Here is a 22,506-nt window from a genome sequence, read left to right as displayed (position 1 = left end):
CCCCAGGTGGCCGCTGCATCTCCTTGCATCAAATCTTCGTAAGAACCATGCCTGGACTACAGCATATTTCATGGCTCTTAAGGTCAAGGAAAATACTTCGCTGAAGTCCTAAGGCCCTGTAGGCTGTGCCTCCTTTGTCATTTAACTGCCTTGCTAAAGGTGGCACCTGAACGGATTACTGCACCTGAACGAATGGCTCCCTCAGAGTCTACAGCACCGACTGGGTGCTCAGCAGTGGAGACGGATGGAGCCTTGGTTAGGGTACGCAGCTATCAGGGTCTGCCCCACAAGACAGGGCCTTGGTCACAGAAACCCTGTAGGCCACCCTGTCTACGAGACGTTGCACGTGAGGCCTCAAGACTAGAACCAGCTCCCAGGCGTGTTTCTTCCTTCCACCATACTTTTTTTAAGGATTTATTTTATTTATTTGAAAATCAGAGTTACACAGAGAGAGGAGAAGCAGAGTGAGAGAGAGAGAGAATTCTTCCATCCCTTGGTTCACTCCCTAGATGGCCACAACAGCTGGAGCTGCGCCTATCCAAAGCCAGGAGCCAGGAGCTTCTTCCAGGTCTCCCATGCAGGTGCAGGGGCCCAAGCACTTGGGCCATCTTCTACTGCTTTCCCAGGCCACAGCAGAGAGCTGGATTGGAAGAGGAGCAGCCGGGACTAGAACCAGAGCCCATATGGGATGCCGGTGCTTCAGGCCAGGGCTTTAACCCGCTGTGCCACGGCGCCAGCCCCCCACCATACTTTTAAAGCATGTAAGGTTCTTGCAGGACATCAAACCTTCCATATAAATAACCACCTTTTATTTTTGGTGCTGAAACAACGGCTTCCCTTCCAAAATCGAGTGCTGAACTGCTGTGTTACAGGAACTGCTGTGTTACAGTCGGGGAAAATCCTCATAGAAATCATTCATGCAGGACTTAGTCTCAGTCCTCCCCTGTAGCTGAATGCGTCAGGCCCTCGCGCCTCCCTGGCCAGAGCTGAGCAGAGCTGCACATGGCCTGCAGCAGACGGGACACACTGGTCTGACACATGGCCGGACCGCGGGGGAGGAGCCCTGCGCGCCACGCCGGTTCAGCAACCCCGGACTTCGTGATCCCGTGGCGGCTCCCAGCAGCCCCTGGTAACATCTTGTCACAACAATTAGCAATGCACACGGCAAGTCAGAGGCGGCCGCACCACAGTCGAGCTTTGCCCTCAGAGGCCCGCGGGGACTCGACGAGCCACACAGTTCTACTCTAGTAAGCACAGTTGGCGCCTAGACCTGCTTGTGGCAAGGCCAGATGGGGCCGCAGCCTCCTCGGTGGAGCCTGTCCGGATTCCAGCCCCCTCCCAGGTAGCGCCGACCTCTCCCTGGCTTATAGCCCCTCTCATCTGCACGCCTCCGTCGGCCTCTCCTAGTGGTGCTCTGTGGTTCTGTTGTATTCATTTCACTTCCCGCTCGCTCCCAGGTTGGGAGGGTGGGGGCAATCACGCGCGATGTGTAGCCCAGCTTCTCGAGTGTTGCCCACACTTGGAGTTGGCTTCTGATTTCTTCAGCAAGCAGAGAAGTCAGCGCAGCTCCTAAAGTTTTAGTCTTTGGTTTAGAGACAGACACAGAGAGAGACCTGCCGTCCTCTGGTTCACTCCCCAAATGTCCACAATAGCCAGGGCTGGGCCAGGCTGAAGCCAGGAGCCAGGAGTTCAGTTCAAGTCGCCCCCGTGGGTGGCAGGACCCAAGCAGTGGGGCCAGCATCTGGTTTCTCAGGGTGCACTTGAGCAGGAAACTGGACTCAAGCCAGGCGCTTCGGTACGGGAGTGGGTACCCAGGTGATGTCCTGGCCACTGTGCCAGCCGCCCAGCCAGGCTGACCCTTTGGGCATGTGCCTGTGTGTAAGAAATGTTGAGTGAGGTCGGATGTGTTTCCTGTCCACCCAAACGGTTGCTGAGCGGTGACCCTGGCAAGCTGGCTGGCATCTCTGGGAAAATCCTGCCACCATCACCGTCAAGGGAGGGGTGCATGGTCGCTCATGGGGACACTCTTGGGGCCAGGAACTAGAACCTTTAGGTGAGGCTACGTCTGTCTACTGCCGAGCCTCTGTCCGGTCCTGTGTACTCTGCAGAACACTGAAGAACGTAAGGATGTATTCGTTTGGGTACAGTAGTCCATGCTACAGTAACAGATACAAAACCCTTGCTTTAGCAAAGCAGGTAAAGGGATTCAGAGCAAGCAGAGTGTCCCAGCAGACCCACTCGCGGGAGCTGACACAGCAGAATTGAAAGACAAGGTTAGGGCCGGCGCCGCAGCTCACTAGGCTAGTCCTCCACCTTGCGGCGCCGGCACACCGGGTTCTAGTCCCAGTCGGGGTGCCAGATTCTGTCCCGGTTGCCACTCTTCCAGGCCAGCTCTCTGCTGTGGCCAGGGAGTGCAGTGGAGGATGGCCCAAGTGCTTGGGCTGTGCACCCGCATGGGAGACCAGGAGAAGCACCTGGCTCCTGCCATCGGATCAGCGTGGTGCGCCGGCCACAACGTGCTAGCCGCGGCGGCCATTGGAGGGTGAACCAAAAGGAAGACCTTTCTCTCTGTCTCTCTCTCTCACTGTCCACTCCGCCTGTCAAAAAAAAAAAAAAAAGACAAGGTCTGATGGCCACGTCCACAGCAGGGTCACTCAGTGCTGAAACTGACTCGCCTCAAGGGACTGTTAACAGAGGAATGGGAGACCCTGCTCTGCCTGAAAAAGAGAGGCCTTGAAATGCCGTGCCTGGTGAGACGGGATGGCCACAGAAGGCCAGCACTGCACGGCCCCTCAGAGGCACAGACACAGAAAGCAGATGGAGGTAGCCGGGGTGGGGAAGGAGCGACAGGGGAGACAGGGAGGGAGAGTAGAACGGTGTAGCCGGGGCTGGGGAGCGAGGGGTGGGCACTTAGTGTTTAACGGAGACAGAGTTCAGTTTTGCGAGACTGGAAATTGCTAGAGACGGATGGTGCTGACTGAGACACCTGAGGATGCCAGCCTTCCTGTTCCCAACACACTCTTTCCTTCCAAAGGAATCGAATCACTTTCCAGGCTGAAAAGTCTGGAGACAGAACCAGACGGAGGGCGGAGTTGGACCCAGGCGTTGGAATGGCGCTGTCACAGGTCTGCCTGCATCCCCATTGCCTAAGACAAAATGCAGCCAAGAGCCCACCATCTCCGAGCTTAAGCTTAAAAGGGGGCTTTCTTTCCTGTTGCTGTGTTGGAAAATTTCTTCCAAGAGCTCCGCTCAACCCACGCAGGGTCAGCTCATTCCTGAACCAGTTGCCACCTCCTTGGGGACGGCTGCATTCCATAGACACAAGTTCAGCTACGCAAATAAATAAAACAAAGGGCGAGGGAAGATGGGGATTACATGAGGGCACTTCAGAGACGACAGAGAGAGGGGTTCACAGTTCATTGTGGTGAAAAGCTGTTGACGTCCACGCAGTTCATTCTCGGTCCGCATTTTCTATGGACCTGTTAGAGACCCCTCGCGTGGTCGACGGCCGCTGAACCCTCGAGCTGTCCTGGGAAGCATCAGGAGAGGTGTGGACTGCAGTTCTGGTCACTCCGCCTTGGTGGCACTGGAGGTGCAGGTGTGGTGTTGGCGCTGCCAGCTCAGGTGGGAGCCCGGGCAGTCGGCCCTCGCCCACTCGTGGCTTCCTGCAGGGAGCCCGCCCCCTGCTGGCTTTAGCCCTGCGTTGCTCTCATGCTGGCTGTCCTTTATGGCCGTGGGTCGTACTTCTTACATTCCTTGTTCTCCTTTCTTTTAACCAAGAATATAATTCTAACCCTAGAAAGCAAACTCCGGGGTGCAGTTCATCAAAAAGGAAGCCACAAGCAGTAATTCGTGAATTGGAGAGAACCAGTGTACTTGTCAAAACTCCACGGTCGGAAACCCACGGTGAGGCCTTGGGCTGCAGTGTCCTTCAAAACCAGGCCCTGGCGCGGGTGGGTTCAGTGCTGTCAGCATGCTGTATACAGGAGGGGCACGCCGCTGCCCGCCCAGGAGCGCTGGGTGCCGGGGCCCCGAGCCCTGTGGGGAGGGGGCCGCCCTCCCTCGGCAGTTCTCACGGCGGCAGTTGCCCACATCTGCTCAGGGAGGGGCCCTCGGGAAGAACGCTGCCCCGCAGCCGTCCGTTCCTCACTGCCAGCAGGAGCAGGTGCAGGTGCCCTTCCCGGGCCGGGTATCAGAGGGTGGGTTGTGAGTGGCCACCTCCAGTCTCTCTGGCCAGTGCTGCCTGCCCAGTCCCCACCCTGGCTGCTGTGGTCTCAGGGACCGCGAGATGTGAAGGGAAGTCTTCGGGGGAGGGGGGGTTAAGGAACCATGTGCTCCGAGAAGTCCTTTCCTGTGATCCACCTCTCCCCCCCATATTCTCTCTCTCACATATACCTTCTCTCCCCCCATATTCTCTCTCTCTCATATATATACCTTCTCTACCCCCATATTCTCTCTCATATATATATATATCTTCTATCCCCCATATTCTCTCTCATATATATATACATATACATATATATATATATGTATATATCTTCTATCCCCCATATTCTCTCTCTCTCTCTCATATATATACCTTTTCTCTCTCTCATTTATTTTTATTGTGCTATGGGCGTTGTGGTGGAAGCATGAGATGGTGCGAGCTATGTAAACTCTCCCGAGACCTTGAGAAAAAAATGCCAGAGCCCCGTGAGGACGCCCACCAGCACCACCCGCCTCGTCACACGGTGGTGGTGGACGTAGATGAGCGTCTGTCTCGAGCTGGCTTCCTGAGCCCGGAGCGCCGCGTGGCAGCAGTGTCCATGCTCAGTCGAGCCCTGGGGTGGCTGCAGGCTCCGGTCCCGTGGCCTCCCCAGGCCATCTGATGCCATTCCCTGGCCGGGGGTGGGTTTGGATTTTAGCCCAGGACAGGGCGGGTGGGGACGGGGACACTGAAACCGCAGCGTCCTCGACCTCCGAGTGGGGGAGGGGGAGACACTGCCGAGACATGCTCGGCCGTCTGGCGGTGCTGATGGCGGCGTGGACACGAGGAGGGAGAGTGAGGATGAGGGGCTGGCTGTCGGGGCGAAGGTCGCAGAATGAAATCAGAGAGGCAGGGGGAGGGAGGCCCAGCACGGGCACGCAGGGCCCTGAGGGAGTGCGGAACGCACCTAGCAGGTGGCGAGGGCCAACCTCCTCTGGCCTCCCTTCCGTGGACGGAGCCCTGGGAGGCTGTGCAGGAATGGGACAGTGACGGGGCTGCACCCCCGCGTGCGGAGGACACGAGACCGCTGGCAGCGAGGGCTCAGAACGTGGCTGGCGCGTGGTGCCTCCCGACCTGGGAGCCCAGGGGGGCTGTCCTGTTCTTAGCTGCCCATTACCAGGTGCTGCCCCTTCCTCGCCGAGGGCGTGCTGCTGAGAGGCACAGGGCCCTGGGGGCGGGGGAGGGCGCGAGTTAGTAGGTCGCCTCGTCAAATATTGATGGCCCAGCTGCCCGGAAGCCCTCTTCCGTGGGCCAGGCCGTGCGGGCACTCGGGGAGCCGCAGATGCCCAGCGGTGCTTATGGAGCCGCCACACGCTGATGGACGGGCTCTCTGCCCTTTTCGGTTTTATTATTTATACCTTCTTTTGCACCAGTGACTCGACCAACGAGTGGTCCGGCTGCCCATCAAGTTAGCCAGGGAGTGTGTGTGTGCATGTGTGCCTGTGGGGGGCCTGTTTGTTCGCGTGTGTGCATGTGTGTGCGTATTTGTGTGTGTGTGCATATGTTCATGTGTGGTGTTTGCATGCATGTGTGCATATATGTGCATGTTTGTGTGTGCATGTTTGCATGTATGTGCATCTGTGTGTATATATGTTCATGTGTGCATGCATGTGTGTGCATACATTCATGTGTGCGTATTTGTGTGTATATGTGTTCATGTGTGTTTACATGCATGTGTGTATGATTGCATCTGTGTATGTTTGCATGTGTGTATGTGTTCGTGCGTGCGTGTTTGCAGGCATGTGTGTGCATGTATGTGCATATTTGCATGCATGTGTGTGTGCACGCACACACATGGTGGGTGCACACACCCTCCCACGGAGGGGCAGTTACTGCATGTGTCAGAGACGTGCATCCTTGCTCATGGATCGCGATCCCTTTACTGCTCGACAGTGTAGACGAGTTGTCCTTACACTGGGGCCGGATGGCAAAGGCCCGCTGCTAACTGCCACATACTGTGTGAGGGTGAGCTGATGTCTCGGCCATGCTACGTTACTTTTTCTCCTGTTTACAAAGGAGGGTAATGATGGGATGTGCTCAGTGCGGTTAGCAGGGAGCCTGGCTGATACTGGACACGTTAATGATAAACGCGCCTGCTGTCTCACCGTGCTCCATCCGGACACCGGCACCGGCTCACGCGGCGCTGAGTGCTGGTGCCTGCCCAGCCTCCACACTGGCCTGGCAGATCAGAGCCTCGCCAAGGCCAGGCTGTGTCTCCTGCTGGCCGGCACTCAGCCTGTGCTGGACGCCAGGGGGCGTCTCCCTTTGGAGAGCGTCCTCGCTGTCGGTGCCTGATACGGAGCGCTTCTGACCGCAGCAGGGACTGTCCTCCTTCCGGTGGGTCAGAGCGCCGTGCCAGGGCACGCGCTGGTGCAGATAAAGAGTCGGAGCCTTGGGCGCCGGTGCCCGGGAGTGTTGGGGGAGGCACGTCAAAGCGGTGCCTTCTCCCTTGCCAAGCCCTGAGCAGGCCCTGTGTGCTCAGCCTTAGAATTAGGGTAGGGTTTCCCAGCCCCGGTACTGACAACACCAGGGGCCAGATGGTTGCCAGTGCCCCAGCCTCTTCCCACTAAGTGCCAGAACCACCCCTGTCCGGGGCAGCCAGAACTGTCCCCCAACGTTGCCAGATGCCCGCTGGCTGAGAACCACTGCCCAGAGTGCAGGTGGATGGGGCGGGGACCCCTCGGCTACAAGCCACCGACGACCTTGGCATTCAGATCTGGATGGGCGGATGTGTGGGCTCAGGAGAAGTTGCTTGAAGCTACTGGCACTCCGCGGGATTTCAGTTCCAGGGGCAAAAGTTCACTTTGCTTTTTGATTGTTTCCGGAGCGATGCCTCCACTCAAAGCCACTCCAGACTGACGGCCAAGCAGCGCGCCTCGCAGGCACACGCTGCCTCCCATGCACTCATCTCATGAATAGTTTAGCACAGGACACAGCGGCCAACAGCACGCACCTCTGCATGCGTCCTGACCTAGCCGTTCAGCCTGCACCTGACCGCACTCCCAGAGCTGATGGAGACAGGGGTGCAGCCCACACCTGACTGCACTCCCAGAGCTGACGGGGAGACAGGGGTGCAGCCCACACCTGACTGCACTCCCAGAGCTGACGGGGAGACAGGGGTGCAGCCCACACCTGACCGCACTCCCAGAGCTGATGGGGAGACAGGGGTGCAGCCCGCACCTGACTGCACTCCCAGAGCTGACGGGGAGACAGGGGTGCAGCCCACACCTAGCCGCGCTCCCAGAGCTGATGGGGAGACAGGGGTGCAGCCCGCACCTGACCGCGCTCCCAGAGCTGACAGGGAGACAGGGGTGCAGCCCACACCTGACTACACTCCCAGAGCTGACGGGGAGACAGGGGTGCAGCCCACACCTGACTACACTCCCAGAGCTGACGGGGAGACAGGGGTGCAGCCCGCACCTGACCACACTCCCAGAGCTGACGGGGAGACAGGGGTGCAGCCCGCACCTGACCACACTCCCAGAGCTGACGGGGAGACAGGGGTGCAGCCCGCACCTGACCACACTCCCAGAGCTGACGGGGAGACAGGGGTGCAGCCCGCACCTGACCACACTCCCAGAGCTGACAGGGAGACAGGGGTGCAGCCCACACCTGACCACACTCCCAGAGCTGACGGGGAGACAGGGGTGCAGCCCGCACCTGACCACACTCCCAGAGCTCACAGGGAGACAGGGGTGCAGCCCTTACCTGGCTGCACTCCCAGAGCTGACGGGGAACATCCAGGATGTGCAGGCAGGAGGGAGGCAGCTCAAAGATCCGACAGCCCAGCACGTGGCTATTCTGCAAGACAAATGTGTGGGTATCTCCGACGAGTGTCAGTTTAATGAGCAGAGGAACCGACGTCAGCATAATCCAGCGAGGCGTGTGAGCCTGGAGTGGATTCTGCTGAACCCGCCAGCCCTATAAATGCATTTCTTCCTGAGATCACAGAGACCTGTTCTGATAGGAAAGCTTGTTTGCTGGGCATGAGAGTGCAAACTGGTTGTGCCTTTAAAATCCCCACCCTTGCCCTTCTGATAACTTGGCCGAGCCCCACTGGAGCTGGGGAGAGCTGGGGAGAGGGGTTCCTGATGGCTTCAGTCTCGGGGCACAGGTCTGCTCTGACAGGTAGTTCAGCACGGAGTGATGGGGTGCGGCAGGAGTGGGCAGGAAACAGGGACCCAGCCCCCGGCAGCTCAGTGGTCCCGGCTCAGGAAGACACTGGTGCACGGGCTGAAGAGTCGCGGGGCCCCTTGTAGGGGACGGGGTGGGGGCGGGGGCTGGCACCCAGCTCAGGCTGTGCAGGGAAACACAGGTGTGTCAGCATCCTCACTGCGCTGGGCCCCGCCGTGCCCCTCCCTCCCGTGCTTGGAAGGCCTGTGCGCACAGGGTGGTTTGGGACAGGAGGGTGCGTGTGGGAGGAAGCGTGGCTGGCTGGCTCCAGTGGATTCAGGAGCTCCCTGTGCGCCCGCCCGCATTGCATGGAGAGGTACTTTTCCAAAGAGCTTTTCTAAAGCAACAAACGGGAGCGGGGGCGGGGTAGTTATGGAAAGACAAACTGTAAAGTCAGTGTCGTTCCAGCGTGTGCAAACGAGCCAGCCATCTGAGGGAGGGCCAGGCGGCGAAACCTGGGGAGACCAAGTGCACGCTCAGCCCAAGGCTGACCGCTGGTGGGCACCGGGTGGCCTGGCTGCCACAGTGACCCCAGCAGTGGCCACGCCCACTCAGGGGACTTGCAGGGCCAGGGTGACACCGCTGGTCCTGGGCCAGAGCCTGTCTCTCGCAGGCATTCTGCCGCTCTCCGAGAGCCGTCAGGTGGGGGGGGGGGGGGCGGGGACAGACGCTGACGAGGGACAGACCAGCCTTGCTTGCTGGAAAGACGGTCGGCGGCCAGGCCAGGCCGGGCCAGGCTGGACTGTGGAGCCGGCACTCCGCCTTCCCTTCTGTGTCGTCAGCTGCAGCAAGGTGCACCCCCCAGAGCCTCAGCCCCCAGGAGTGGATTCTGTCCCAGGTCTGAGGTCCCCCAGGAGGAGCCGCCGGGCCCGCCTTCCTGGCTGGCAGAGGGCGAATCCATGTCCCCACAGCGTCCGTGAGGTTCCGCCTCTCCGTGAGGGCGGCGCCTCCCCAGCGCCCTCCCGTAGCTCCGTTACTCGGCCCAGGCCCTGTCTCCTGTGAGGTCGCCCTCCGAGGTGCAGGTTGGGGGAGAGAAGCCCGAATAGCAGCTGATGGTTCCCACCCCTGGGGTGGGGGCCGAGGCCACACCTACACCCCCAGCCCACACAGAGCCCACAGCTCCCAGCGCCCTGGGGGAGCTTAGAGACTGCAGCCACCCCCGACAGATGGCTCGGAGGGTGGAGGTTGGGCTTCCTGGGTGGGAGTTTTGTGCTGAACACTGACCTCCCCAAGGAGCACCCGGTGCCAGCCCGTTCTGGAGAGGGGCGTGCCCTGCACGGGTGCAGCAAATGTGAGCGTGCTGTGCACCCGGCACGCGGCCCACGCAGGTACCCAGACAGGACGAGAGGCGCCACCGGTCAGCCCACACCTGAATCCCCGAGTCCGGCACCGTGCTCGGCACCGAGGCAGGAAATGGAGAATGACGGTGCCCGTGGTGCCGACGGTGCTGACTCTGGGAACCCCACGTCACCTCCCGGCCACCTGCAACACCAGCTGCACACCGACGGCCACTGAGCTGTGCCCCCTCCCCAGGGACGAACAAGAAGCAGCCGAGCCCCTCTCCCAAGGCAGGGCCAGCGCCAGGCTCCTGTGGCCACTCTGTGCTGTGACCTCTGAATCCATTCTGATGCAGGCCCCCTCCCAGCCTGCGAGACTGTCGATCTGACTTCCCCGCACCCAGTGTCTGAACCGCGCTGACCCGCGTGGCCCAGGGGCCGGGGTCCGTCACGTCCCATCGTGCCGCCTGGCCGTGGGCTCTTCCAGAGCTCAGAACTCCTGTCCTTTTGTCCATTCATGGTCCCCTCCTGTCCTACTTCCTGCTGCGCTGGACCTGGGAGTCTCCTCTGTATCGACCTCTCCTCGGCTTCCCGGGGCGTTTTCTCAACCCGATCCCCGGTCACCCGCCATCTTTCCTTTCAAGCTGTGTGTCTGTGCTTGACCCCCTCGGCGTGAGCTCCGTGAGCACCCTGTGTCTGCTGCCCCTGAGGGTGTGGACAATCGTCCGTCAATCATGCGCGTCCCTGCAGGGGCAGTACCCCCCTGGCTTGGCCCCGGCCCGCCCCGTTCACCTGCTGCAGCGTGCCACTGTCCCTGCCTGCCTCTCATGCAAGGTGGGAGGGGCTGACCAGCGACGAAAAACTGAGCCACGTCCGGGACTTGCCAGCCACAGGCTTGACCGGAAGGGGACCCTTGGGTGGTTGGAGGCACCTCGGTGTCAGCAGCCTCCTGTTTCTGCTCCTAGACTGGTGGAATTCTCTGGAATTCTGGGGTCCCAGCCTGGGAGAGAGAAGCTGCCCAGTGTGTACCTGTTTCCCCATGGCACCCTAATGCTCCCTCCCCCAGGCCCAGGCCGGAGAGCGCCCTCTAGTGGCCACCTGCCCTCGGCCAAGGGCGCATCCTGCCGTGTGCACCTGCTTTGCACACTCTGGAAGCTGCTGCCGCTGCCCCTCCTCTCCGTGCGCAGGCACACGCCTGCGTTAGCGTCCCCTCTGTTCTCCGTGAGGGGCCTGAGAGAGCACGGGGAGGTGTTCGTGCGCAGCGTGCTGTTGTCTTTGTTGGCTGATTGACAGGAAGACCGAGGCTCACATGGATGGGTTGGCGTTTGAGGGGAGGATGGACGCATCCAGGTGGGCAGGTGCACGTGTGGAGAGCCGTGGTCTTCATTCATGTTTGTGGAGGCTGAGCCAGGCCACAGGAAGTGCTCAGGGACCTCCCTGGAGGGAGGTGACAGCAGCCGCGTGTGGAGTGTGGACTCCGAGTCTGCTCCGGTCTTCTGCGTGGATTGTACGTGGCTGGGCACGTGTGGCCACACAGCAGCTTTACGGTGATGGCTGCCACCACCAGTGCTTGGTCACAGAGGGGTGAAGCCAGGCCCACGGCTGTTCCTCCCCAAAGTCACCTGGCTACAAAGCGGTGCGGTGGCGACAAACGTGTCCCGGGAATCCTCAGCTCTGGGCGCTGTTGCCGGTCTGGGTAGGAAGTTTGTGGGGTTGGTGGCAGGGGTGGGGGCCGTCCTGCGTCCTGCCGCATCCACCCCCCCTCCCCGAGCTGTGACAGCAAACACTTCATACCTCGTCAGATGTGCCTGCAAGAAGCCCACTTGAGAGGGGGTGCACAGTTTCTCGGGATGGGGGCTCACTTTCCTGGGCCTTGCCTCGCCCCTCCATGACTAAGGATTGGTGGTGGCAGCCATCCCTATAGAGCTGTCATGTGACCACACGTGCCCAGCCATGTACGATTCTCGCAGAAGACCGGAGCAGTCAGACTCAGAATCCACACTCGACACGCACTGACTGCTGTCGCCTCCCTCCAGGGAGGTCCCGCCTGTGCTCCCCCTGCACCTTGCTGTCCAGGGAGTGTCCAGGACCTGTTGCCCTTGGACCTGGGCTGCGAGGTCACGAGCGCTCGTCTGGGGCAGATTCCCTCCCACTGCTGCCTTGACACCTCGGTTCACTCCGTGAACCTGCGTCAGCTGCGGTGAGAGGCGTGGGAAGGCGAAACGATCCGGTGCTACTCCGCGGAGCAGGCGCCCCTCCGGGCAGGCCGGGTCTCTCACCTGTGGCTCTCCTGCCCCTCTGCTTCCCCACAGAGCCAAAGTGAAGAAGGGGGTGCGGATCCTGAGCGCCCAGCCCAGCGAGCCCCGGCACTGGGCCGTGAAGCAGGAGGTGGGCAACGGCGGGAAGCATGCCACCGCCACCGTGTCCTGCCAGCGCCTGGCACAGGCAGCGCGCAACAGGTAAGCCGCCTCCCTCCCCGTCCGGCGGGCCAGCCCGCATCCACGGCTGCTCCCTGGAGCTGTGAACCCCCATCCCAGAGGCCTGGAGGCGCCGGCACTGGGCTCGGAGGCAGAGTGGGGTCCTCTGTGTGTCCCGCCCCGGGCGCCCCCTCGGGGCTCTGCCCTCCTTAGCTGAGCTGAGGCTACCTGCCCACACGGGGCTGTTTTCTGCGTGTGTTGGAGTGAGCCCTCGGCCGGTCACACCCAGGAAGCTGCAAGGTGAGTTCTCAGACACCTGTGCTGTGATCTAAAACAGCTGTTTTCCCATCGGAAAAGCAGCGCAGACTCGGTTTAAGCTATTTGGAAAAACACAGTTACTTGAGAGACAGGACCTGAAATCCTGTACTGATGCCCTGGTCCCCGGGAACGGCCCTCGGTAGCCTGCCGGGGCTCCATGCGTCGGCTCCCGTGGTAGAGCTACTCGCGTCACGGTATGCACGCAGATTGGAGGCGCTCTGCTGTCTGCTCGTGTTGGAAACACTTTCTCCGACGTTAAGCGTTCCTGAGAAACGTTTCTAACGCGTCACAGCCTCCTGCCGCGCGGAGTTAGCCTGGTGCAAACAGCCGTGACGCGTCACAGCCTCCTGCCGCGCGGAGTTAGCCTGGTGCAAACAGCCGGCCGCCTCCGCCTTCGGAGCACTGGGCTCTTCCCCGGCGCATTCTTACCGGCAGGGCCCCTTCCGCATCCACCTCTGTCTGCTTCTCCTTTTCCTTGAGGTGACCTTGGAGTCAAGACGCGTCACCCCTTTCAGGGCCTGGGACACAGTCTCGGTGTTTCCCTGAGGGGGTCGGCGGGCAGGACGACCCTTCCGCTGTTGGATGCGTTTTCCTACATGCGTGTTCAAGTCGGTCGCAGAGAAAAACCGATTCTTCCTCCGCATTTTAATTCCCTGTTTGGACATCAGAACCTCGGCCCCTCGGGCCTTCCTTCCTGTGAAACCAGAGAAGCGCCTGCCCTGAGCTGCTGGCCGGCTCGGTACCCCAGGCACGTCCGGGTTGGGTCGGGGTCAGGGCTCGGGGGCGGCGTCTTTGAATGTGTGAAAGAAAGGCCAGGAAGAAGCGTGTGCGGGGTCCCTGGTGCACGTGGGAGGCCAGGGCCACGTTCAGTGTCCTCAATCGAATGCACATCATGTCTGATGGACCCACAGGATGAGCGTTGATTATGCAGATGGGGTGAACGGCTGACGCACAGTGGGTTAGTTTGTGTGAATGGCCCTTGGTCAGACGCACGGCGAGACTCCTGTGGGGCGGGTCTCTGAGCCTCTCTGCCAGGAGCCTGTTTCCAAGGCTCCGGGAACCGCCCACGGAGCCCAGTTGGGTCTGCCGAGGGGGGAGCTGAGACGCGCGTGGCCCCGGGCCAGCTGCTCTGATCCTCTCTGGACAGGGTGCCCAGGGTCAATTTCCAGACTTGTCTATGCCCTGGGTTAGACCCGCGCTGACCAATGCTGGGGGCTGGGCCTGCGCTCAGCTTTCCTGCCCGATGTCCTGGAAGATGTTTGCCTGTAAGAGAGCTGGTGCACTGGTGTCCTTGGAGTGCACAAACCGGCTCCTACCGGCCTGAACTGGCCTGGGGAGCTGGTGCCTCACAGTGCCTGGAATTGCGCCATGATAGCAGACCCTCGGCCCACCCACCAGCACACAGCTGACAGGTGTGCCCTCCCTCGACCCGCCCACCAGCACACGCCTGACAGGTGTGCCCTCACTCAACCCGCCCACCAGCACGCACCTGACAGGCGTGCCCTCACTCAACCCGCCCACCAGCACGCATCTGACAGGCGTGCCCTCACTCAGCCGCCCACCAGCACGCACCTGACAGGTGTGCCCTCCCTCGGCCTGCCCACCAGCACACGCCTGACAGGTGTGCCCTCACTCGGCCGCCCACCAGCACGCACCTGACAGGCGTGCCCTCACTCGGCCCACCCACCAGCACACGCCTGACAGGTGTGCCCTCACTCGGCCGCCCACCAGCACGCACCTGACAGGCGTGCCCTCACTCGGCCCACCCACCAGCACGCACCTGACAGGCGTGCCCTCACTCGGCCCACCCACCAGCACGCACCTGACAGGCGTGCCCTCACTCGGCTGCCCACCAGCACGCATCTGACAGGCGTGCCCTCACTCAGCCGCCCACCAGCACACGCCTGACAGGCGTGCCATCACTCAGCTGCCTTCTCACTTGGAGCCTTGGGGAGCACGGTGAAGCCAGGTGGAAGTCCGTCCCTTGAATCAGATGCAGACCCCACTTCCCGGGCCCTGAACACTGGGGGCCCCCGAGGCAGTCTGACAGCGACTCAGGTAAGGACCCAGACGACAGGGTCAGCAGGACGGCCCCCCCACCTCCACCTGGACAGCAGAGGCCAAGTGGCCTTGCCACCTGCTGGTGTGCAACAGAGGCGCCTGGGGATCCCGTCCATCCTCACAGGGCTCGGCTCGGGGCCTGTCGTGAGGCAGGACCCACGGCTTCACCAGAAGGCTTGGCTGGGGGATTCTGTTCCCAGGGGCCTGTGGGCTGGGCCCCCGGTTCCTCGCCAAGCGCCTGAGAAGAGCCGGGGAGGTAGAGGCCCAGGTTCCTCATCTTGCAGCGGCATCGCGTACTTGCCGTGTTCCGTGCCTTGGCAGCCAGTCTAAGCAGGGGCCACCCACAAGGGGCTGGCCCGACCCCGGGCTGTGTGCCCAGGAGGTGGGGCCTCCCTAGCCCCCTGCCAGCTGCTCCACACTGGACACGTCTTCGTGGGTGTTCCCTCTGGTCACCCCTGAAGGACAGGAACAGAAAGGACGCGTGGGGGAACAGAAAGGGGGGCTGCTGCAGGCAGGGAAGGGGGTGTGAAAGGATCCCCGGGGAGGGGCACCCAGGCTGGGGTTTCGCTGTTGGTCCCTGTCCCACGTGGCTGACAGGGAACCTGCGTCCCCCGCGTCCCAGCACTCGTCCTTGGGGGACCGGCTCGTTTACCCCGAAGATGAACGTGTGCAGAGGCGCTTCCTGGGAGGGATGCGGGGTCACTCGGCAAAATGGGCAAGACAGGAAATCCCAGCAACGGCTGGCACCTCCCCCAGTGTCACTCGTGCTCTCCTGGGCCGCTGCTGTCCTGAGATGGGTTTCTATTTACCAGTTAACTTAGAGACAGGCAGGGAGTGCGTGGGTGGGTGTGCGCACGTGAGAGAGAGAAGCATTCCATCTGCTGGTTTGCTCGCTAAATTCCTGGAACGGCCAAGGCTGGGCCAGGCCAAGGCCAGGAGCCTGGAATTCAGCCCAGCCTCCCGTTGGCCCCCCACTGCCCCCCAGGGTGTGCACAGAGGGAAGCTGGAATCAGCAGCAGAGCTGGGGCGGAAGCCCAGGCACGCCTGCATGGGATGCGGGCTCAGCTGTGCCCAGTCCACTTCAGATTGCAGCGCTAAGTCACCTTTGTTCTTGGTAGTGATAGCTTCAGCATTACACACACAAGGCACCTTTGAGGTGTTCCAGTGTACGTGACAAGGAGTACGGAAGTGCAAGTGTCGTTCTAAGTGGCTGTCCAGACGCCCGGTTCCACCAGGAGGGCTTGGGGAAGCCGGGCGTGCAGCACACGGTGGAGAAGGGCGGGGCTCTGATGCTGCGGGAAGCCTCTGCCCTGTCACACGCCCTGCACACCTGCACTTGCCCCCAGCCGCGTGCTCCTCCTGTGACTTCCCTCAGAGCCGCCATCTCAGTCCCGGAGGGCGGAAGCCAGCGTGGGCTTCGCGGAATTCATTCCTGGTGGAGCTCGCCCCAGGGCAGACTCCGTCCTCTGGCTGTCCGGAGGCTGCCCCTCCCCTGGCTGGGAGCCAGCCCAGGCAGTGAGCTCTGTGCTGTGCTGCACCCCCATCTCTGCCTCCATGGCCACGTCCCCTCCGACTCCTCTGCCTCTCGCGTGCTCTGATACAGGGCCCACCTGCACGATTCACAACCGGCTGCCATCCCAAAACCCTACGGGAAGCACACAGGCCAAGTCCCCGAGCCTCGTGAGGCACCGTTCTCAAGTTCTGGATCCGGGAGTGGACGGGCTCGTCTGCCGTGATCCTCTGGTATCATGGTACCTGTGAAGTCCACTCAGTCCTGAGTTCTTGGAGCTGGCCTGGCTGCCCTGGGGCGCTGGGCTCGGCCCAGGGGCTGCGGCGTGTGGTGTTCCCACCCCAGGAGGAGTCCTGGTGGAGGCCCGGTCCGTACAGTGTTGCTGTGAGCCATGCGGCCCCTGCACAGCCCCCGCGGATAATGTGTGGGGGCATTCAAGCCCGCAGGACAGGACATGGCTCCGTCAGTTATCTGGGGACCCCACTGGCACCGAGCTCCCCTAATTCCATGATTGGGGGCTGCCTGCAGGGGTCTTCCAGCAGAACTGTGGAGCCCCTGCCAGCTGTGACCGCTTTCAGAGGGGCCGAGCGCAGTGTCTTCCCAGCCTGGGCTCCTGCAGTGGCCCTTGGGCGCGTTTGCACTCTGGTCAGTCTCCAGGTCCAGTCGTGGGAGCCATGGAAGCCGTGGCTGCCTTGTCTGATCACGCATCCCTGTGTTTGGCTCATAAAACTGGGTTCCTGGGGTGCTGCTGGTTAGGCCAGGGAGAGGCGGCCGCGCCACAGGCGGCTGCCTGAGAAACAGATCCTGAAAGGTGGTTCTGGGGCTGGCGCCACGGCTCAATAGGCTAATCCTCCGCCTGTGGTGCTAGTACCCCAGGTTCTAGTCCCGGTTGGGGTGCTGGATTCTGTCTCAGTTGCTCCTCTTCCAGGCCAGCTCTCTGCTGTGGCCCAGGAAGGCAGTGGAGGATGGCCCAAGTGCTTGGGCCCTGCACCTGCATGGGAGACCAGGAGGAAGCACCTGGCTCCTGGCTTCAGATCGGCGCAGCGCCGGCCATAGTGGCCATTTGGGGGGTGAACCAATGGAAGGAAGACCTTTCTCTCTGTCTCTCTCACTGTCTAACTCTGCCTGTCAAAACAAAAAAGGTGGTTCTGACAGCCCCTCACCGGCCACCTGTAGACCCACTCCAAACCTAAGTCAAGGTCGAGTTTGTCTACAGCCCAGCTTCAGCCCTGGTCCTGCCCCCAAACCACCCCTCCTCCCCCACCGACTCCGGCAGCTCGGGCCTCAGGAGAACACTGGAGCTGACCTGGGCGCCCACAGCGGAGCCCAGCGGGCAGCCGGCGGCTGGAGACACCTGTGGTGCTTCTAGGAGTCGCTCGGTCCCCAGGCTGCTGGCACGGAGGTGGATGAGCAGACCCTTCACCCGTCTGGCAGCGTGTGGGCTGTGAAGGCTGCACCCACACGGCCATCCCCTGCTCGCCTTCCAGTGCTGTGTTCCGATCCCTGCCCTGAGCCTGGTGCCTGTGTTTTCCGTGACCTGTGGGACTGCAGAGCCCCCTCCCCGAGTCGCCGTGTATCGGACCCGTGTCCACGGCTTGGAAGGCGAGCGTGGCATCTGTGACCATCGTGATGCCGCACTCGGAAAGCAGCACCCACGTCCTGGTGTTTCTCCCTGGCTCCCAGGGCTGCAGAAGAGCCTGCCCCGGTGGGGGTGGGCTGCAGGCTGGGGGCCGAGCTTGTTCTGCCCTCCCTGTGTTTATCTGGGGGCCAGGCTGGGGTGGAGCCAGTGGGCTTGTCCTCCCAGTCACCACCCAGCCCTCCTGCTCACCCCACCCAAGACTGAGCCGTGTCACATCCACGGTGTCCTGTGGTCCAAGGCAGCCAAGCCCACTGCCCGCGGGTGAGGTGTCCACCCCTGCACCTGCAGGGGGCAGTGTCGCACTCAGTGGGGGGGGGGGGGGGCTGGCGAGGCCCCCGGGCGAGCCCAGGGCTGCTCAGCTCAGAAGCCTCACAGTAGGGGAGCGTGCTCCTGCCTGCCAGGCTTCCGCCCCCGCCCCCACCCCAGCCTCCTGCTCTCACAGATATTTTCAAGTGCTCGGTACTTGCCGGTCAATCGCTGACCGTCTATGGCCAGTTGTCTTTTCAAGTTGAAGGGACTTGAAGGCGGCCAGAGCATGAACTGAGCCAGGGAGCGCGAGGAAGGAATGGACCCAGCCGGGCAACAGGGGCGCCCCATGTGCCTGGCTCTCCTCCAGCTGCTGCACACCTGCAGGCTCAGGTCGGCGTGGGGTGGGGGTGGGGGTGCCCAGACAGACCCATCCTGCATGGAAAATCCACGGGACACTCCCCACCCACCCTGACTCTGCTCAGAATGTTACATATTTGAGAGACAAAGAGAAGGCCCGGCTGCAGGTTCACTCCCCAGATGCCCACAACAACCAGGGCTGGGCCGGGCGGAAGCCGGGAGCCGGGAACTCCATCCTGGTCTCCCACATTGCGGCGGAGGTTGGGGTGTGAGTGGAGCAGGGACCCAAATACTTGAGCCGTCACTGCTGCCTCCCAGGGTGTGTGTGAGCAGGAAGCTGAGGTCAGAAGCAGAGGCTGGGTGTGAGCCCAGCCTCTCCACTGTTGGATGCAGGGGTTGTAACGTAACTGGTGTCTAAACCTAGGCCAATACCCACGCCCATCTGCCTTTTTTTTTTTTTTTTTTTTTTTGACAGGCAGAGTTAGAGAGACAGAGAGAAAGGTCTTCCTTTTTCCGTTGGTTCACCCCTCAAGTGGCTGCTACGGCCCGTGGTTTGCGGCCGGCACGCTGCGCTGATCTAAAGCCAGGAGCCAGGTGCTTCCTCCTGGTCTCCCATGTGGGTGCAGGGCCCAAGCACTTGGGCCATCCTCCACTGCACTCCCTGGCCACAGCAGAGAGCTGGCCTGGAAGAGGAGCACCCGGGACAGAATCCAGCGCCCCGACCGGGGCTAGAACTCGGAGTGCCGGCGCCGCAGGCGGAGGATTAGCCTACTGAGCCGCGGCGCCGGCGCCCATCTGTCTTTAATTCCCCGCCGAAGGCCGTGTCTGCGGTTCCGCTGGGGCTCCGCTGAGTGTCTGGGGACGCAGTTCAGCCCACAGCAGTGGGATTTGTGCCGAGACGCTGCACCTGTGGTCAGAGCACACCTGGGGCGCCGGGGCGCCTTTTCCCAGCTCCTGCTGGTGGCTGCGGCACCCTGGGCATTGCCGTCCTCCGGGGTGGTCCTGCTAGTGGCTGACGGGGTGTGGGGGTGAAGACTGAGCTCCGAGCCCCCACTGCGGTCCCCTCTGAGTGGCCCTGGGCAGGGTGGGGCTGAAGTCACACCTGGGAACGGTTCGCCTCCCTGCTGCTCCCTTGCCAGCTTCCTGACTCATCTGCAAATGAACCCCTCCCTTAGCATCTGCTGGCTTGTATTTAAGATGTGTTTGCAAAGCAGAGTCACAGAGAGAGAGGTCTTCCGTCTGCTGGTTCACTCCCCAAATGGCCCCAATGGTTGGGGCTGAGCCAGGCTGAAGCCGGGGGCCTGGGGCTCCATCTGGACCCCCAACGTGAGTGCAGGGGCCCAAGCACGTGGGGCGTCTTCCGCTGCTTCCCCAGGCCGTTAGCAGGGAGCTGGATGGGAAGCGGAATGGCAGGGACTCCAGCCGGCACTCACGTGGGCTGCCGGTGTCACTGGCGGCTTAACCCGTTGCACCCTGCTGCCAGCCCCAACACCTGCCTCTAATGATCTGAGCCTACTGTTTTCAGGAGTAAAAGAGCCTCGGCCCCCTGCCCTCACGGAAGGGCCGTGCAGGTGCACTTGGGGGAGCCTGGAGGGCAGGGCGGGGGCTGGCCCGGCTCCCCCAGGGCCGGCTGCAGCCTGGCGGGCAGGGCAGGGGCTGGCCCGGCTCCTCTTGACTCCAGCGCTGCAGGGTTTGTAGTAAGCGCTTCCGCCCCGAGCATTCCCTGAGCCTTGCTTTGAGCGCGCTCCTTCAGGGAAGATGCCAAAAACAAGGTGTTTCTTTTACCTGGGGCACTCTCTGATGCCGGCCGGCCGGGGGCTCCGTGAGAGGGCTGCCCTCCGGCTGTGGCTGTGGCTGTGCCTGGCTCCCCAGCCTGGCTCAGCGCACGCCTCCTGTCCAAAACTTGACCAAGCCGGGGGCACCGGTGCTGGGAGGGCGGCAGTGCCCTGAGCTGAGGTGACTGACCTGCGCATTTTGAGAGTTTCCTCTTGGACTTTATCTAAAATATCACCGTTACGTTCCCTTCCTGCAAGCAAGCACACTCTGTTACAAGTAGAAACGTACATGACATATTCCACATTCTCCTGGTGCTTGGCTGCGTGCAGAATAATTCTGTGTCTAGTGTGTCTGCCCTTTATAAAGCTCCGTGTACATCATTGCAGTAAATCCTGTAGATGTTCTCGTGGACCGAGGGGTCACCCCGCTGGCCACGCAAAGACAGAAGGAGGGAGCGTCCAACTCAATACTCACACAAATGATCAAAGTTTTCTTCTAAAAGTAATTTTGCTGCTTAAATAAATGGAGTAAATGGGGAAAACTGTCAGTTGCACAAAAACAAAAAGAATTAAAATGTGAAAATCCCCCATGAGTCTCCTGAGCTGGTGTTAGCAGCAGGAGGGGCTGTGCTGTTCCTGTGCTGACACCAGAGAGACACGGGTGGGCATTAGGTATAGACACCTGCGTCCCGTGTCAGAGCTGGGTCGACCCTGGCTGTGCTCCTGATCCAGCCCCCTGCTGTGTACACGCCAGGCCATGCCTGTGCACACGCAGCCCCTGCTCATGTACACCCCAGCCCTACCCATGTACACCCCAGCCCTGCCCATGTACACCCCAGCCCTGCTCATGTACACCCCAGCCCCTGCTCATTCACACCCCAGCCCTGCTCACACACACCCCAGCCCTGCTCATCACACCCCAGCCCTGCTCACACACACCCCAGCCCTGCTCACACACACCCCAGCCCTGCTCATCACACCCCAGCCCTGCTCATGTACACCCCAGCCCTGCTCATGTACACCCCAGCCCTGCTCACACACACCCCAGCCCTGCTCATCACACCCCAGCCCTGCTCATCACACCCCAGCCCTGCTCACACACACCCCAGCCCTGCTCACACACACCCTAGCCCTGCTCATCACACCCCAGCCCTGCCCATGTACACCCCAGCCCTGCCCATGTACACCCCAGCCCTGCTCATCACACCCCAGCCCTGCTCACACACACCCCAGCCCTGCTCATCACACCCCAGCCCTGCTCATGTACACCCCAGCCCTGCTCATGTACACCCCAGCCCTGCTCACACACACCCCAGCCCTGCTCACACACACCCCAGCCCTGCTCACACACACCCCAGCCCTGCTCATCACACCCCAGCCCTGCTCATCACACCCCAGCCCTGCTCATCACACCCCAGCCCTGCTCATGTACACCCCAGCCCTGCTCACACACACCCCAGCCCCTGCTCATCACACCCCAGCCCTGCTCATGTGCACCCGAGAGGCAGCACTGATGGCTCAGCTGCTCTCTGCCAGCCACGTGGGAGACACAGGCAGAGTTCCAGATTCTGGCTTCAACCTGGCCCAGCCTTGGCTGCTGGCATTTGGGGGGTGAACCAGTGAATTTGAGCAGACTCACTGTCTCTGTCTCTCTTCCTCTATCCCCCTTTCCCTCTCTCCCTCCCCTCTCTCCCTCTCTCCCTCTCCCCTCCCCCTTTCAGATAGATCAGTGAATTGAAATTTAAAAGGCTGAAGAAAGCAAGAGGTGAGAGAGGTTATGGGGTACTAGCTCCAAAGGGAGCAGTTCTTTGGCCCCTTCATCTCCTGACTGAACTTTGCTTCACTATCGTCTGTACTGTCACAGTTGTTCTGAATTTTGGGTGCAAGTGGGGTGCTTGGAAGGTCCTGGGGAGGCCCCAGGTTCACGTTCATGCACTTCCAAATTTCAGTTTGTCATCCCTCCCTCTCCTGCACTCAGTAAAGCAGACAGTGGCAGCCGTGCTGGGAGGGGGCTGGGAGCCAGGTGTGGAGTGGGAAGAGACAGGGCCCCCACTCCCTGCTCTGCACCCCCCCCCCAGATGCAGATCTGCAGCTGGCTGTACCAGGACTGGTTTGCAGCCCTCTGGGAGACTTCCTTCTTATAATTAATTTAAAGCTTGTGAAAAAAAACCTAAACTAGAAATTCCACATGTATGTGTCTCGACTTTAACCGTGGGAGACAGGCCGTCTTGTGGCTGACCCCAGCAGGGGTATCCTAGGCGACCCCCAGAATTGCTGTCACGGGGAGTTACAAGCCAAGGCTGTGGATCTGGGGGCTCTCAGCGGAGGGGGTGCAGATCCAGTAAAACCCAAGCAGAGCCATTTAGACTCTGAGCACAAGGGGCCATGGAGGTGGGGAGGGGCAGCTGCACCTGCTGCGTCTCTGGAATCTTCGAAAGCCGCTGTAAGTCGCCATTGTCCTGTGAAACCACCAGATGGACAAAC

The 22,506-nt window shown here is 61.3% G+C and overlaps 1 protein-coding gene across 1 annotated transcript in view; it reads left to right on the top strand.

Moving 5' to 3' along the window:
- Positions 1 to 22,506, top strand: part of TMEM132C (transmembrane protein 132C) — a 272,143-nt gene that overhangs the window by 166,270 nt on the left and 83,367 nt on the right. The window contains exon 3 of the mRNA XM_070065746.1: positions 12,009 to 12,155. Coding sequence (XP_069921847.1) covers positions 12,009 to 12,155 — 147 coding nt within the window. The remainder of the gene's footprint in view (positions 1 to 12,008; positions 12,156 to 22,506) is intronic.

The sequence above is a fragment of the Oryctolagus cuniculus genome, chromosome 21, assembly GCF_964237555.1.
Source record: "Oryctolagus cuniculus chromosome 21, mOryCun1.1, whole genome shotgun sequence".
Lineage (NCBI taxonomy): Eukaryota > Metazoa > Chordata > Mammalia > Lagomorpha > Leporidae > Oryctolagus > Oryctolagus cuniculus.
Note: the sequence above shows the minus strand (reverse complement) of the source record. Positions and strands in the feature narration are given on the sequence as shown.